The 15,500-nt window shown below is 42.6% G+C and overlaps 1 protein-coding gene across 2 annotated transcripts in view; it reads left to right on the top strand.

Moving 5' to 3' along the window:
* COL5A1 (collagen type V alpha 1 chain) overlaps window positions 1–15,500 on the top strand; it is a 241,082-nt gene that overhangs the window by 178,226 nt on the left and 47,356 nt on the right. For both annotated transcript variants that reach the window (XM_065418816.1, XM_065418815.1), the window contains exons 29-33: window positions 350–403; window positions 2,554–2,661; window positions 3,512–3,565; window positions 6,246–6,299; window positions 15,295–15,339. In XM_065418816.1, coding sequence (XP_065274888.1) covers window positions 350–403; window positions 2,554–2,661; window positions 3,512–3,565; window positions 6,246–6,299; window positions 15,295–15,339 — 315 coding nt within the window. The remainder of the gene's footprint in view (window positions 1–349; window positions 404–2,553; window positions 2,662–3,511; window positions 3,566–6,245; window positions 6,300–15,294; window positions 15,340–15,500) is intronic.

Raw genomic sequence — 15,500 nt, 5'->3', positions numbered from 1 at the left:
CCCTGATGCAATGGAAATACACAAGCATTGTGCACCCCCGGTTCAGAGTTTCACAGAGGCTGCCTTCATGCTGCCATGGAGGGAGAGGGAGGCAGTGACATGGTGGCCAAGCGAAGGAATGTATCTGCCACTACATGGATTCACTGGCCCTGCTGTGGAAGAGTGCATAGGCTGACAGTTCTGCTGCAGCTGCTGAACGGGGGGCTGAAATTGGTTCATTCCCTCGCTCAGAACCCTGCTCAGCACTCAGTACTGTTCCCCAAAGGTGCAGAATGTCACGGCTTATATTTGACCTGTGTCACAGTGTCCCCTTTGGACAATCAGCTGTTTTTCTCCTCCTGTTATTCAGGGTGAAGATGGCTTCCCTGGCTTCAAAGGTGACATGGGCATCAAGGGAGACCGGGTGAGTGTTTGCTGATCTGGCGAGGTATGCTGAATGCATCTTCCTTACAGAGAGCGAGAGAGAGCAGATTTGGGACAGGGTCCTTCACGCTTCATGAAATCAGTCTCATGTAATGAGGATGGTTCTTCAGGCATGTTAGCATTCAGTGATACCCTTCAATAACCAAATGAAGCACTGAGCATAATAATAGGGGGCAGGGCTTTGAAAGTCCCTCATAAGCACTAGATAACTGTCCTGTTGTGCAGTTATGAAATGCAGTTCTCTCTGGGGTGGAACACGATGGTCGTTCTATTGCAGCTTCAAGGGAGAACTAGAAGGTTTTTCTTGTTGGTGTTTTCCTGATAAGTGCCTGGTATATAAAGATTCTGTCCCAGAGTGGAATACATCAGAATTCATTTCACACCGGTATCCTGGGAAGGAGTGTCCTGCGGGCAGCAAATTGCTTGCATCATCTTTATAACGCTTACTCCTGTATTCATTCATGAGATCTGCTCAGTGGAGAGCAGAAAGTTAGACTGGGACATGATGAGACTCTGCTCCCATTCTGTACATTCAGCTGCTATATAGGATCCCTGGCTTCTCAGACTTGCTGGAATCAAGGAGGTTCTAAATCTCTCAATTCTTTATTCCCATATCAGAAGTAAAATTAAAGCTAGTAGTGACATAGAACCCAATCTTGCAGTCCTGATGCTCGTGCATCCTGCATGATCATTTATTTATTTCCAGTATCCCTTTCCCCTCCCATAGTGTTACATCCTCTTTATTTGCTAAGCCGGATGTCGATTCGTAGCACCAGAACAAAGTTTAAAGTCACCCGGCATGCACTTCAGTAGAAGTGAGAACAGGGCTATGGAAACCACCAGGGGTGCATTTTCATATTAGACGTGTATCTTTAGAAGCAGGGCACATTGCCTGGCATCAAAAGCTTTTCAAATCATCGGCCCAAACTAACACAGAGATTCAGACAGCAGCTGCATAGCACACCTGTGCAGGGATCTGCCAACTAGGAAATAGTTTTGTAGAATGCCACCTCGCTGATGTATGGCTGGAGACATTCTTGCCATGCCTTTCTGAACAATAAAACACATCTTAGCTTGGTGTTTCATTAATAGATATTAGGCTGTGGGTGAGAAGACCCAAGGGAGTGAGATTGACAACAGTAATTTGTGACACATTTTTAAAAAAAAATTGCTCTTTGTTTGATGACTTGTGAAAAATGCAAAGCAAATCCTCCATCGCTCCTGGCATGTAAGAATACCATGGAGCCATACCAAGGGCCCCATTCTGAACATCATCTCAAAGTCACTCTCCGTCGATCACTTGAAAGCTTTTCCGGCCCCACCTCCTTCTTTTCGAAGATGAAATTCATCTGGCGGCAGACCACGCTAAAAGGTTTGTATCTCAGGAGGATTATGCATACTCTTGCCAAACAGGTACCCGCCTGAGCCGTTCTCACCAAACATACAATCCCTGCTGCCTGCTAGCAAGGTCCTTTGTTTGTTTTTTATGATAAATACCGAGCTGCTTGAGGATGAGGGCTACCTGAGAATTTTGCAGACAAATAGGGTGCCATCTCAGTGAGTTGTGAGCAAAATATCAGGCTGCCTGTGTGTTTCCACTGTGAAAACGTCTATTGTAACTAATAGCCAAGCCAGTTCCTCGGCCTGATTTCCCAGTGATTTTCAGGCTGAGGCTTTCATACCAGTCTTTCTTCTGCAGTTTTTCAGATTGGCCCTAAATTGTAACACCTCTCAGGGGTTGCATGCGTATAAACCCATGGTTTGGAGATCAGGAAGCAGAAACAAGGGTTCATAGGAGCCAGACCTAATGAAAGCTATTTCAGTGGAGGGGAGCTGGAATTAGAGAGGATAATTGGAGTGTAGGGAAAAACTGCTGTGCTGAGACATAATAGCCGGGCTATGTGAGTGAAAGCAGCATGTCTGTTCTAATAACACTCTAATTTACTGCACAACAATCTGGTCTGAGCAGTGACTGGGTAAAGGTTTAACTTCTCCGCAAATTGTTTTAGTGACGCCAGGGTGAGCCGGAACATAGCCGTGTGTACGTTCCTGCCAGCCTCAGGTGATTTGCACTGGGACACGAGATTGCATGAGTGCCATCTTCATCATCACTTCCCTTTTGATTAACAGGGTGAAATTGGTCCTCCCGGCCCACGAGGTGAAGATGGGCCCGAAGGTCCTAAAGGTCGCGGAGGTCCTAATGGAGATCCAGGTCCTCTTGGTCCTTCTGGGGAAAAGGTAACAGTGCTAAAGCTGGAACTATCCCTTCAATGCCCAGTCAAAGCAGACAAGAATGGCCAGGGCCGGCCCAGTTTTACAGTTTGCTGCACCAACCTGTTTACCCAGAATATACTCTGGTGGATGGCGGGAGGGCCAATGATGGGGGAGTCTGGAGGTTGAGACGAGACTTCTTTTTGGAGGGGAAGTGAGGCGGATTTTTGGGCCGATCTATATTTTGTTTGAAGACATTGGGGTGTGGTGCTGTTTGATATCCCTGATATACACAGAAGCACTTGACCCACAGGATACAGCCATGCTGCACTGGATAGACTCAGGCATGTTCAGACGTCACCAGCTCTAGAGTCACTCTGCTTTAGTTCAACACCATCAGAGTGGAGCTGGTCACAAGCTTTTGTCAAAAAAATGGGATTTTGTTGCAAACGAAACTATGGTTTTAGAAGAAAATGTTGAGTTTTTGGTTGAAATCCCCCAGATTTGAAAATATTAAGGGTTATGGCAGGTTTTCTGTGTAAAACCCAATTTTTTGTTAAAATTTTTTCACATGAAAAAAAAAAAATTTCCTGACCTGCTGTACGTGAGAGAGAGGAATCAAACCTAATCAAACAGAAGGCCTCTCCCAGCAGAGAAGGGGCTTTTGACAGTGCCACTGCTTCTTAAGTATCTTCAGCTTCATGGTATTCATGTGGTCTGATCTCACATCTGAACTACTATGAAGCTTAGTGTGTTTCCTTTTGCATAATGCAACCCTTTATTGAACCTACATATACAATCCAGATTACCATTGAAAATGGTGTGGTGAAACGGTCACAAAATACACACTACATTCTATTTTTTAATTATATTACAGGGAAAACTCGGAGTTCCAGGGCTCCCAGGTTATCCAGGAAGGCAAGGTCCAAAGGTAATTTTTTATTTTACTGTTGTTAAACTCATCTCCAGGAAGCGTGGCAGATATCATCTATGAGAAGTTGCGGGAAATGGGCTGAACTCAGCTTTCTGTTCTATCCCTATAAACCTACAAGGCCAGATCTTCAGCTGGTGTGAATCAGTATAGCACCATTGATTCAACCAGTGGAGGATGTCATCCAAAGCAATGGCTCTCAACCTTTCCAGACTACTGTATCCCTTTTAGGAGTCTGATTTGTCTTCACCTCACTTAAAAACTTACAAAACCAGACATAAAAATACAAAAGTGTCAGAGCACACTATTACTGAAAAACTGCCTACTTTCTCATTTTACCATATAATTATAAAATAAATCAATTGGAATACACCTCTACGCTGATATAACGCGACCCGATATAACACGAATCCGGATATAACGTGGTAAAGCAGCGCTCCGGGGGGGGGCAGGGCTGCGCACTCCAGTGGATCAAAGCAAGTTCGATATAACACGGTTTCACCTATAACGCAGTAAGATTTTTTGGCTCCCGAGGACAGCGTTATATCAGGGTAGAGGTGTATAAATATTGTACTTACATTGCAGTGTATAATACATAGAGCAGTATAAAGAAGTTATTGTCTGGATGAAATTTTAGTTTGTACTGACTTCGCTAGTGCTTTTTATGTAGCCTATTGTAAAACTAGGCAAATATCTAGATGAGTTGATGTACCCCCGGAAGACCTCTCAGTACTCCCGGGGTACATGTACCCCTGGTTGAGAACCACTGATCCAGAGTATTTAACCAAGTATGAAGTCAGTAGAGGCTGTTTACATGAGTAAAATGAGTGGCCCCATGCCCTACAGGCTTGACTCTCCATGCCTTGTGTAGTCAATTACACCTGTACTAAATGAGTGAAAATCCGATCACTTTGCTCAGGTTAAATGGCCACCCAAAATGTAAGGCAATGGAAAGTCAGTTTTTGCCATGTATTTTTAACTCTTTAATGCACAGCCTTCCTCAGATTTTAGAGAATAATATAGACCATCTAACAAATGATTGGAATTGGTACCTCATATGTGGGAGAAATTTACAAACATGAAAAAAGAGGGACAGTTTCTCACCTGGTGTAAATAGGCCATGTAGCTTACATTATTGATTCTGATGTTACTTTAGTCTCGGTTAATGTAGGGGGCGACGCATTTGGGGGAGAGGATGGGAAAATGAAAAGATTGTGGGCCACCACCCTGTAGGGCTCTGCAGGAACCCTTTGATATATAGAAATCAACAAAGTGCATGTGCACTTTTAGGCTTGTAATAATAAAAAAACGTAGCCTCCATATTATGCTTTACATCTTCAAAGCTCTGAACTACTGTTAACTAATTAATTAAGGAGAATAACTAATGAGGCAAAGTCTCCTTGAAATTAAAATAAAAGTGCCATTTGCAGAATTGCAGGCCTCCTCTGTATCTCATCTACACGCCCACCTTCATTTGGGCTGTTGTCAAATGTTCTTTTTAAAATTAAAACGGAGAGTTCTGCTACATAGAATAAAAGCTGCAGCCTGGTTTTATCATGCCCTGGAGGCTTTGGGAACTTACGTTTTTGTTAACATTAATTTTTCCCTAAGAATCATATTTTATTATTCATGTTCATTGCTTGAAAAAACAGGCTTGCTTGACACTGGAGACATAATTAACCACAAAAGATTGTTTCCTGTTTTTTTTTAATTTGCATTTTGTGTTTGTGTTCGTGGGTTATTTTTTTTTTTATTTTATTTTTTTTGCATTTCTTAGCTAACGCATATTTGAAAACTAGCAACAGCAGCTACTCTCTGTACAGTTGCATTGGAAAAGAAAAGACTAGGGGTAACATTTTTCAGAGAGCCTGAGAGCCACCGTGATGTAGGCAAGTAGAGACAAATTTTTGGTTGTATTGAGGCACTTCAAGATACAGATAGATGCCTAGTGAGATTTTCAAAAGCGAGTAAGCAGGTTAGGTACCCAATGGAAGTTTGGTACCTAACCACCTTAGGCGCTTTTGAATCCCATTAGGCATCTCTCTGCATCTTGAGACAGCTAAATACCTTTGAAAATTGGCCCTTCTGAACGCAAGTCCTGTTGGCTTTGAATCAGATGTAGGCTCCTAAATGCGGGAGTGACTTTTGAAAATGGGGCTTAGGCTCACAAGTCACTGAAGTGCTTTAAAAATGGTAGAGCTAGGTGATCACTATTGTGGTACCCTGCAATGATGTCCCTCTGGGTAAGGAACCCAACTCATTGGACCAACTCATTTGAAAACATGTTCCACTTCTTAACCATATTAAGCCAGTGTGCAGTATTGTCCCATATTCATGCCCCTACTTTATATACCGAGGGCCACGTTCTAGCTGGCATGTAAGCACAAGAAGGTATCCGTAAGACCACAGGGGGCTGAGGGAGGAGTATGGATGTGAGCTTTCCTACCAGGGGCATGGCCATAAGTGGGTGGCCCAGCCATTTGTCACCCAAGCCCAGCCGAATATGAGCCTGTGTAACTGCAGAAGCCGATGCCCATTAAATCTGCATAGTCCCATCGTAATCAATGGAGCTACACCAGATTACACCAGCTGAGGATCTGGCCCTCATTCTAAAATAGTAGACCAGAACAGTGCCAATTTCAGCTCATTGTACCCTCTTCTCTCATTTATTTCCCCCCAGGGTTCAATTGGATTCCCAGGATTCCCAGGAGCCAACGGAGAGAAGGGTGGAAGGGTAAGAGCCATTTTGTTTGGCTGCTTTGCTGATTTTCACACAAAACCCAGTGAACTTTGAGATAAACCCTTGAAGAGATTATTCCAATCAACGATGCTATCGAGCAAAGAGCATGAGAAAACACAGTATCCATGAATGAGCTCACAGGATCAGAGCTGGAGGACAAGCAGAAAATGAAATCCAGATATCTGCTAGATAACGTAGCATCGAAAAGGTCTAAAGTCATTAATGAAAACCAGATTAATCTTTGTCAGCTCAGACGGAGCCATTGTATTACCCAGCTTGGGAGTTTTCAGTAAGAAAAGAAAAGACTCCTGTCTCTCAGCCACCCAACGTCCTCAGACATAATCCCCTTTCATTCTATTTCCATGCCACTAACAGGACGTGTCTGGCACAACAAACCAGCTGCCTAGGAAATTTACAGTGTCTAAATGTTAAGCAAGGTCATTCCTTACATATTCACATGCATTAGCCCAGTCCGGTGCAGTCAGAGCCTTCTCTGTCTCATGCCCCCTCAATCCTGGCGATGAAGTCCCCTTTGGTCACAATTGATCATAAATGTGATGTCATAGCAGGACACACACTGGGATAAATTCAGTGCTGCTGTAATTCCATTGACTCCAGGGGAGTTGTGCCTGCTTTCACCAGGGCTGACTTTGGCCTATTCTATGCTCCATCCATGAAAGGCTTGTGCCATTCAGAATCTCCAGGCCCACCTGGTAGAGATGTCTGGCAAGTGAAAACTGGCCCTTCTGAATGGACTCCGCATAGAGTGTGGCAAAGAACCTTTGTTGCATGGAGCAAAGCTGAGCTCATTTGCCAGATGGATACTGCATTCCCTCTGGTGGCTAAGGCTGTGTCGCATTCCCCTGCTCGTGTGCACACGTTCTCGCTCTTACTGACTGAGCACGAGTATAAATAGCAGTGTAGCTATGGCTGGTGCTGAGTGCACCAGCTTCCAGTGTGTTTGTACTCAGCACGGGTAGGCCAGGCCTCTGCTGACACCCCCAGGGCTACGAGCTATTTACACTCACGCTAGCTCGATGAGAGCTGGTGTGAGTATGTGTACACAAGCAGGGGGAATCACCTCCCTAGCTCGTAGTGTAGACATAACCGTAGCTGAGAAGATCCGTTTTAAAGCTGAGTGTTAATAACCCTTGGGCAGCTTCCTTGGAGTCTCTTCCTAGGTTTTCCTACAGAAACCAAGAGACCTGCACGTACACTGTGAGTAGGGAAATAGTGTCATACTGAAAGCTGATCATAAGAGGAGGTTACCCTCTCTGCAGTCACGAGAAGCTCACCTATCCATGGCAAACCAAAGAACACCCTCTTCTCTCTCACCGGTTCAGTCTAAGAGATGAAAGCCACTATGAAGATATCAAAATTGACTCTGGGAACATCAAGCGCCGAAAGTAGAGAAAGGATCTTGAGTTCAGCTATTGAGAGAGAGGGATTCCAGTAACAGGGCAACTAACAGTGCAGACAGCAGCTTGTCAATTAAACGCTGGATATTTCTCCCTCGGGCTAGTCTAAGAGCTTTTTCTGAATCTTGAGCCTTCCCAAACCATGAGATGCCGCTTAGGGCATGAGGAACTTTTTAATTAACAGTAATTATTAGAGATGGGCGAATCTGTTCCGATGCAGTATGGAGCAGCAGGAGCCTAATTTTAAGTTCAAAATTCAGAGTTGAAAGGTTTTTTTAAATATATTTTTAATTTTCCGGTGCCTCTGCACTTCCTGATTCCTGTGTGGGAGCTGCTGTTATTATTTATCATTTATATTTTCATAAAGCCCAAAGGCATTGATCCCGACTAGAACCCACTTGTGTTAGTGTGGTACAAATGCTTACACTCTTATTTGTAAACAGAAACAGCACATGGCATTCCTGACCCAAACAGAAATGGGAAAGCTGATCGAGGAGCCCATTTCTCAGTCTGATTATGCAGAAGAGGTGTTCAATGGTTCAGATAAGCTTCTGGAGCTAGATCAGTTAGACTGGCATGAATCTGGAGCAACTCTAATACAATCTTCCCTTTACTCAATGGAGCGATCTCAGATTTACAACTCAGCAAGTGAGCTCAAAATCAGATCCTTAAAATGTGGGTGTCTCACCTGCAAGCCCGATGCACCCGGATTTCTAAGCCTCTAGATGTTTGCCCATCACTTGTAATGAAGGAGTATCAGGGCATTGGCTAGCTAACATAAAGGGTTTATTTAATGCAACACAAGCGTGGGTTAGATGATTCAGAAAACAAGTAGAAAGTCATTCTGTGCAGCGGATCTGTCACAGTGACGAAGGGCAGGGGTGGGGGAGGGGGGACGTTTAGGAAAGTGACTAGCATTACTTTCCCTTTTATTCTCATTTAAATACAAATTACTTTTAACAGGCATGTTGAATAGGAGTGCAGAGAATATAAATCACGTTGCACAGCGTTAATATTGTGCCACCTAATTTTAGTTTATATCTTTGAGGGATTTTTTATTCTTTTCTTCCACTGAGTAATTTTCATCTCCTGATTGCGAACTACAAATCTGTCTCCTTTTCCCTCCCACCCCGCTTTGGCAGGGACTCAGTTGCTGAGCCACTCGGCTGTACTGGGACGGGGGGAGGCGTGAATAAGGTGGCTCTCCTGACAGGCGAGAAGTCAGCGTGGCCCTGTAATTACCAAGCCGCCTATCTGAAATGCAAAAAGAAAATCCCAGGGCCAGAATCCTGAGCTGGTGTAAATTGACACAGCAGCATGGTAGTTGCAGGAAGCCAAGCCTGTTTACACCAGCTGAGGATCTGGGCCCCCTTAGTTTCGTTTGCTAATTTTATTCCACCAGGAGTTCCAATGGGATTGCTGGGTTCACAAACTTTTTACGGTCACTTTTCATGCAATGTGGAGTTGGACCAAGCCAGCAGTGCAAGCACCACCCAATTATCTCCAGCGCTCTGATAACTTTCGGTTTAGACAGAGCTGAAGGGTTTTTTTTCCCCCAGTGCTCCAGAAATGATCTCCAGCTCCACCTTTTTTGCATTACTGTCAAATTGGATGAGCTCTTTCAAAAGGCGGGAAGACATATTTCAAGACCTATGATGGTTCAGGTTGAAATCTGACTATATAAACACTGAAAGGGCCAAGGAAGGAGTGGCCAGGAGGGGAGATCTAAACTCTCCTGACTCATCGTCCATGAAAAGGAGGAAATGAATGTGCAAAACTGAGGCCTGTTTAAAAAAAGGTGGTAGTTTGTGCTCTGAAGAGTGATTCAGATCTGAGCTGTTCAATTTACACGTTAAAAAAAGAGATGGCTTCTGTAGTTGAAACTCCTCCTGGTATGGGAAAGTTAAGCTGCAGTCAACCCGGCCAACACGTCATCACCAGTACTAAGAGTTTGTGTTTGAAACTTCGCTAACAAATCTGATATCGATACCCTTCCATGGCTACTTGGCTCTACAGGGCAGACAGCAGTAAAAAGGGTAGCTAGGACTCTGAAGAGACAAGGGGTGATTGCTATATGCAGGAAAGCCAGCCCAAGGCCTATGCCCACATAAGCCTTCAAGAAGCATTTAAATGGAACTTAAATAGTTTGTAGGCTTCATACTGGGGTGAATTCCACCTACTGGGATCAACTCTGTTAAGTAAAAAGAGGCTGTTTTTACATGGTCACTTTTTTGGCTATATCGCCACACCATCTATTATTTGCCCTGCATTCAGTTCGTCCTTTTAAACCATCTTTACAAACTGTTCAGCAGTTAAAGCTAGTTCTATCCCTTAACGTGTGTACGTATTGTGAGGAGCGGTGCACTTGTTGCCAAATCTGTTCTTTATATGAAACAGCCTAATGTACATCCAGAACTGCTGGGTTCCTCAAAATTACAGCTGGATGCATTTGTGAAACACCGCTGAAAATTTTCACGGGTTTTGGTGTTTTTCAGTCAGCTTGACTCAAAATAATCAGCTCCCAAGGAAGACGTTGGTTTATTGATTAAAATAACAACAGAACATGGAGTACGTGAAATCAAAACTAGGAGCACTGCTCTAAGAAAGCATCTCTGGTAAAATATATTCAGTATTTGCTGGGCTCAATAATGATGATATTTATAGCTTCCCTGAACCCTGTGTGGTTGAAAAAAGACCCCCAGCACCAGTGACAAGGGAATAGTAATGTAAATGACAGATTTCCTTTCCTATTAGACCGTTGCATTTGGGTGTAGCTCACAGGTAAATTGGAATAAATCCAAATTGATTTTTTATTTGATTTTCATGATTTTCTATGTATTTATTATTTGAATTTGCCTCTGGCAACTATCTATGGTATTTCCATCATCCAAGGACTGAAATAGTCTTTCCAACTCTCATTATTTAAGCTACCCCAAATGGCTTCTTGAGTCATTAAAAAAAAAAAAAAAGGCACATGAAACATATAAGCACCAACTGCAGAATCTGCATACCTCTCTGACCCCCTTTGCCGACCGCTAAATTCCAATGCTGTTGAAAACATACAGAGATGTGAAAGCTTTCAGGCCTTGAGAGACCTCTCCTAACTGTTTAAACTATACAACAGTACCATGAAAGCTTCAGAAAAAAGGACCTTTGACTTCTTATGAATTCCTTTAGCTCTAGCATGTTAAATATATTGATAGTTTTGACAAGTGCATATAGCAGGCAGCATGCTCATTAGACAGTAGCTTCATCTAAGATCTGTTTTGTATGGCAGATACATTTCCTTTGAGCTTCAGTAAGAAGCAATGTTTCAGAGAGGTCTAGGTCAAACCCACTGAATAATGATGTGCAATTGTACTACTAATCAGTTTAGCAAATAGGGCCTAAATCCATCTCTTTTGGGAAAGACCTTGAGCTGATTTTGTTAAAGGAATGGGAGGCTGCCTTGTTATTCAAGAAGAAAGGCTGGCATTTCAAAGAGAGCAAGCACAGGGACTAAAACATACACCGTAGCATTTATTTGTATCTCCATCCTTCCCAATGGACCAAACGGATTTGGAATCAAGCTCACTCAGAACAAATGAAAAATCAATGCCTCTTAAGAAAAAAAGTCACATTAGTCAACAGGTCCATGTGCTCCACCAGTGATTCCAGCCTGGAAACCCCATGTGTTCCTTTCCGGTACTCCCATCTCTGCAGCTTCCTCTCAGCTGTCCCCTGACTCTGCTATTCCTCTGACAGCCCCCCGCCCCCCCCAGCACTCTCCTCATTCAAATCACTGCTTCCTTGGTACGCAAAAGAAACGAGTTTAGAATAATCACAACAGACAAGCAAACAACCTTCTAAAATACCTGGATTTCTCAGGGTAGCCTGGTTTCTAGCCTTGAGTTAGAGACTATTTCAGCTGGTATTGAGGAAAAAGATGGTTTTTATGGTTTGGGACTTGGGAGATCTGGGTTTGATACCTGGTTCTGCCACAGACTTCCTCTGTGACATTGGGCAAGTCATTTAAACTCTTCATGCCTCATTTTCCCCATGCATAAAATGGGAATAATAATGCTGCCTTTTCCCCAGCCTTGTCTGTTTGGATTGTAATCTCATTGGGGCCGTGAATGTGTCTGACTCTGTGCATGTACAGCATCTAGCACAATTTCAGCGGTAGCTTTTAGGGGCTACCACAAATCATAAATTCTAATAACACACAGATTGGAAGTGCTTGGGGCTGGCGCTGTCTTTATTACTGTTCAGTTCACAGCCAGGTCCTGTGTTCACTCCTGTACTAAACAAATTATAAATGATACAAATAAATACATTTATTAAGATCTTGAGTGGTCTGGAGAGAAGCACAGATGTTTCAACAAGGGCTTGTTTCTACAAACGTGCTCTGAGTTTGGATTTCAGTTGTCTTGGTGGCTGCAAACCTCTATTCACATGATGCTGCCTGATTCAGGGGATTAGACTCACTGACCAGCACCATGTTCCAATTTGGCCACCAAAGGGTGGGATTTTTCTAAAGCACTTAAAACCGTTGTCTCCTACTCCCGTTGAAAGCCAGTAGAAGTTGATTCACTGACTCCCTTAGGCAGTGTGAAAATCTCACCATAAATCCATATTTAGACACCCAAATAAGTGGCTTGATTTATAGGGCTGGCTGGAAAACAACAATTCTGTTTGTGCAGAAAAGGTTGAGGTTTTTGGATTTGTTTTTGTTTTGATGTAGAATGAAATTATGACATTTTAAAATATTTTGCAAGAAAGATGTGCTCCAGGATAGCTAATAGCTTAGTGGTTAGAGTATGCACCCGCGAGGTAGGCAATCGATGGGTCAAGTTCCCATTTGCTTGATTTGGAGCAGGGACTTAAATCTGAGTCTTTCCCCTCTCGACTGAGTTCCCTAAACACCAGGCTATTGTGGTCTCTCTCGTGGACCAGAAATTCCATCCTGGACCTCAGAAATCTTCTCAGTGAAAGTTCTCTTGAACTGTTATGTTTCTGGGGAAAATTTCGGTTTCAACAAAAAAAGTCTAATCGAAAAATTTCCACCCACCTTTGCTGATTTTCAGAGTCAGTGAGTCCCCACAGCTCTCAGTAGGGGGAACAAGAAGTCCTAGCAGATTATCCTCATCCAATAGGAGCTGTAGGTCCTCAGCACTTCTGAAACCCATGTCTAAAGGTACCTAAATAATAATCTTGTTCTAGGTGGATTGTTTTGGGCATACATATTTGAAAAACTTGGCCGGTGTGCCTTTACAGTGCTATATAAATGATTAGTAATAGCAATACCAATACACAGTGTAGTATAAATGATTAGCCATAGCGAAAAGCAGTGCAAAAATTGTTTATAACTTCAACAGTTTTAACAAAGGATCATATGGGATAGTCGGCAATGGGGATGTATGCACCCACTTATACCATGTCTGAATTTAGCCCACTGTATTTAAAGAGAAGCCAGCCAGGAAAATTTCTTCATTTTTGTTGTTGTTGAAGTGTTACTGTGATGATCATTCTAGGAAAAGTGAATTTATGACAAGCAGAATACGACATGGCTCATTTTAGTAGACTTAAAAACAAACTGACTCCAAACATGCTCTAACACCTGTTCTGATGGTTAATAAATGCCAAATAAGTAAAGTCAAGATTTGTAAGTGGTGGATTTTGGGCAGAAAACCACAAGCAGTAATTTAAGCACCTATAATGCCAACATGGGAGAAATGTCACTCATTCTCTGCCTTCTGAATGTTATGCCCAGTTATAATATTGGACCACTGGTCCAAAATAAGAACATTCAACCCACTGCTGTTTTGTTGATCACTTGACATTAGCCAGAACATGGATTTCAGAGAGAAAGAACAAGGCCACTCCTTTTCTTCTAGGCACATGGTAATGGAGTTTTATATGATGTTAGATTTAGGACCCAGCCGTCTCTGTCTTTTTCCTGTCTGATTTAATCATAGTCTCCTATTACGGGAAACTGAGTTCATCTGTCAGATCTCATAAGCCTGCTGTTGTGTCACTGCTGCAAAAACAGTGTCTTAAATGACTTATTTAGTACCAAGTCTGCAAAGATGAAGAAAGGCGTGTGAATATGTGGGGCAGCTTAATTGGCTTGTGTTGCATAAAATAATTGCCTAGGTCAGGGTTCCAGCGCTGCTGCTGTCATTTCTAAATATTTAACTACACAAGTCTTACCCACATCCACTTAAATCAACCTGTCGCCTTCACGCATCTATACAGTGCAGCCCACCATTGTTTAGTATTGCCTGGCGAAAATACAAGCTTTCAAGGTGCAATGCAGTAGATGCAAAGGGAAAAGAGGCGATCAGTGAAATAGCTGCTGTAAGTAATTAAGCTTATTCTTTAACTTTGTTTATTTGCTATTTCATGAAAGGGACTGTCTGGTGCAAGAACCTGTAACAGGATACTGTGTTTTTCACACTAGGTCACCCATTCAGATCTAGTCCAACAATTTATTTCCACCTGGTGACTGTTCACTGGAGTGAGATGCATTGGTGGACAGAAATCAGTCCTTCTTGGACAGATGACTGCAGCTGGTACTAACTGGCATTCTAGTTGGTAAAGAGACCAAAAACTTGAATAGGCCTGGAGAATAAACTGTCCCCTGTCCTCTGAAGGTGGTCTCATCAGGTCAGGATATAGACTCATCAGCTGGGCATTTAACTGCTGTTCCCCATGTTCTGCCAGAATCCTTTCTAGGGGCCTGATCCAAAGTGGATTCGCTTTGACTGTCCTAGAGACTGCAATTTTTTTCATGGACAAATGTCCTTTTTTAATGACTTTTTTCATTTAAAAAATTGTCAACATTTTTCTAAACAAAAAAGTGCCTTTTTTCATCAACAGTGTTACCAAAGCGTATTAGAAATGTTTTGATTGGTAGATTTAAAAAGTTTTATACCTAATTTGATAATGTTTGCAGTATTTAAAAGCAAAAAGAAGCAAAAATTTGATGAAAAGCAATTTGAAACAACCCCAAATCAACCCATTTCAAATGCTTTGGAATGAAAACAACGTTCAGACATCAACAGGTTTTTGTAGAAATAGGTTTACATTTCTTTGACCAGCTCTAGAATTAGCTGTTCCTCTGGATTTACCTGTTCCTTATGTCATTGTAAGGCATGTAAAGAGAGACTCTTGAGCAGGAGAAGATTAAAAAAAAAAAATACCGTATCCCTCTGTGAAAGATAATACCCCCCTGTGCATCAGTATAGATTAGAGAGGAGAAAAACAGATGTTCTACCCGCCAGTTCCAATTATCATGTCAAGTTTCATCAGAGCATTCATATTACAATCTAGCCTGTTCGAACATCACAAAAGGCAAATAAATGTAATTTGAGGTTTCACTCTGCATAACCCTTGTTTTCCTTTTATTGAAAACAAAAATCAAAAGGAAATTGTGTCACAGAAGCTGCTGGGGCCCATCTTCTGCTTGTTTCCTGTTCAGTGACCCCACAGATGTGTTCATTCCATGCAGGCTCGGCCATTGAATGAATGCTGCAGCACAGCCATAAATGTTGTGTCATTGGTTACAGACTTCTTCTCTTTGATTCCAGGGTACGCCTGGCAAATCAGGTCCAAGGGGGCAACGAGGTCCAACGGTAATCATGCATTTTTCCTAACAATACCTTTCAACGGCATGTTTCTAAGATAATACATGTGGGTGGAAGAATTAGGTAGGTGCCCTAATTCTAGTGAAAACCGTTAGGAGTTAAGCACCTTTGTGTCTAGAAATCTCCCCATAGTGGAAGACCCAAACCAA

This window comes from Emys orbicularis, chromosome 18, assembly GCF_028017835.1.
Source record: "Emys orbicularis isolate rEmyOrb1 chromosome 18, rEmyOrb1.hap1, whole genome shotgun sequence".
NCBI classification, from domain to species: domain Eukaryota; kingdom Metazoa; phylum Chordata; order Testudines; family Emydidae; genus Emys; species Emys orbicularis.
This window is presented reverse-complemented; position numbering and strand designations above follow the sequence as displayed.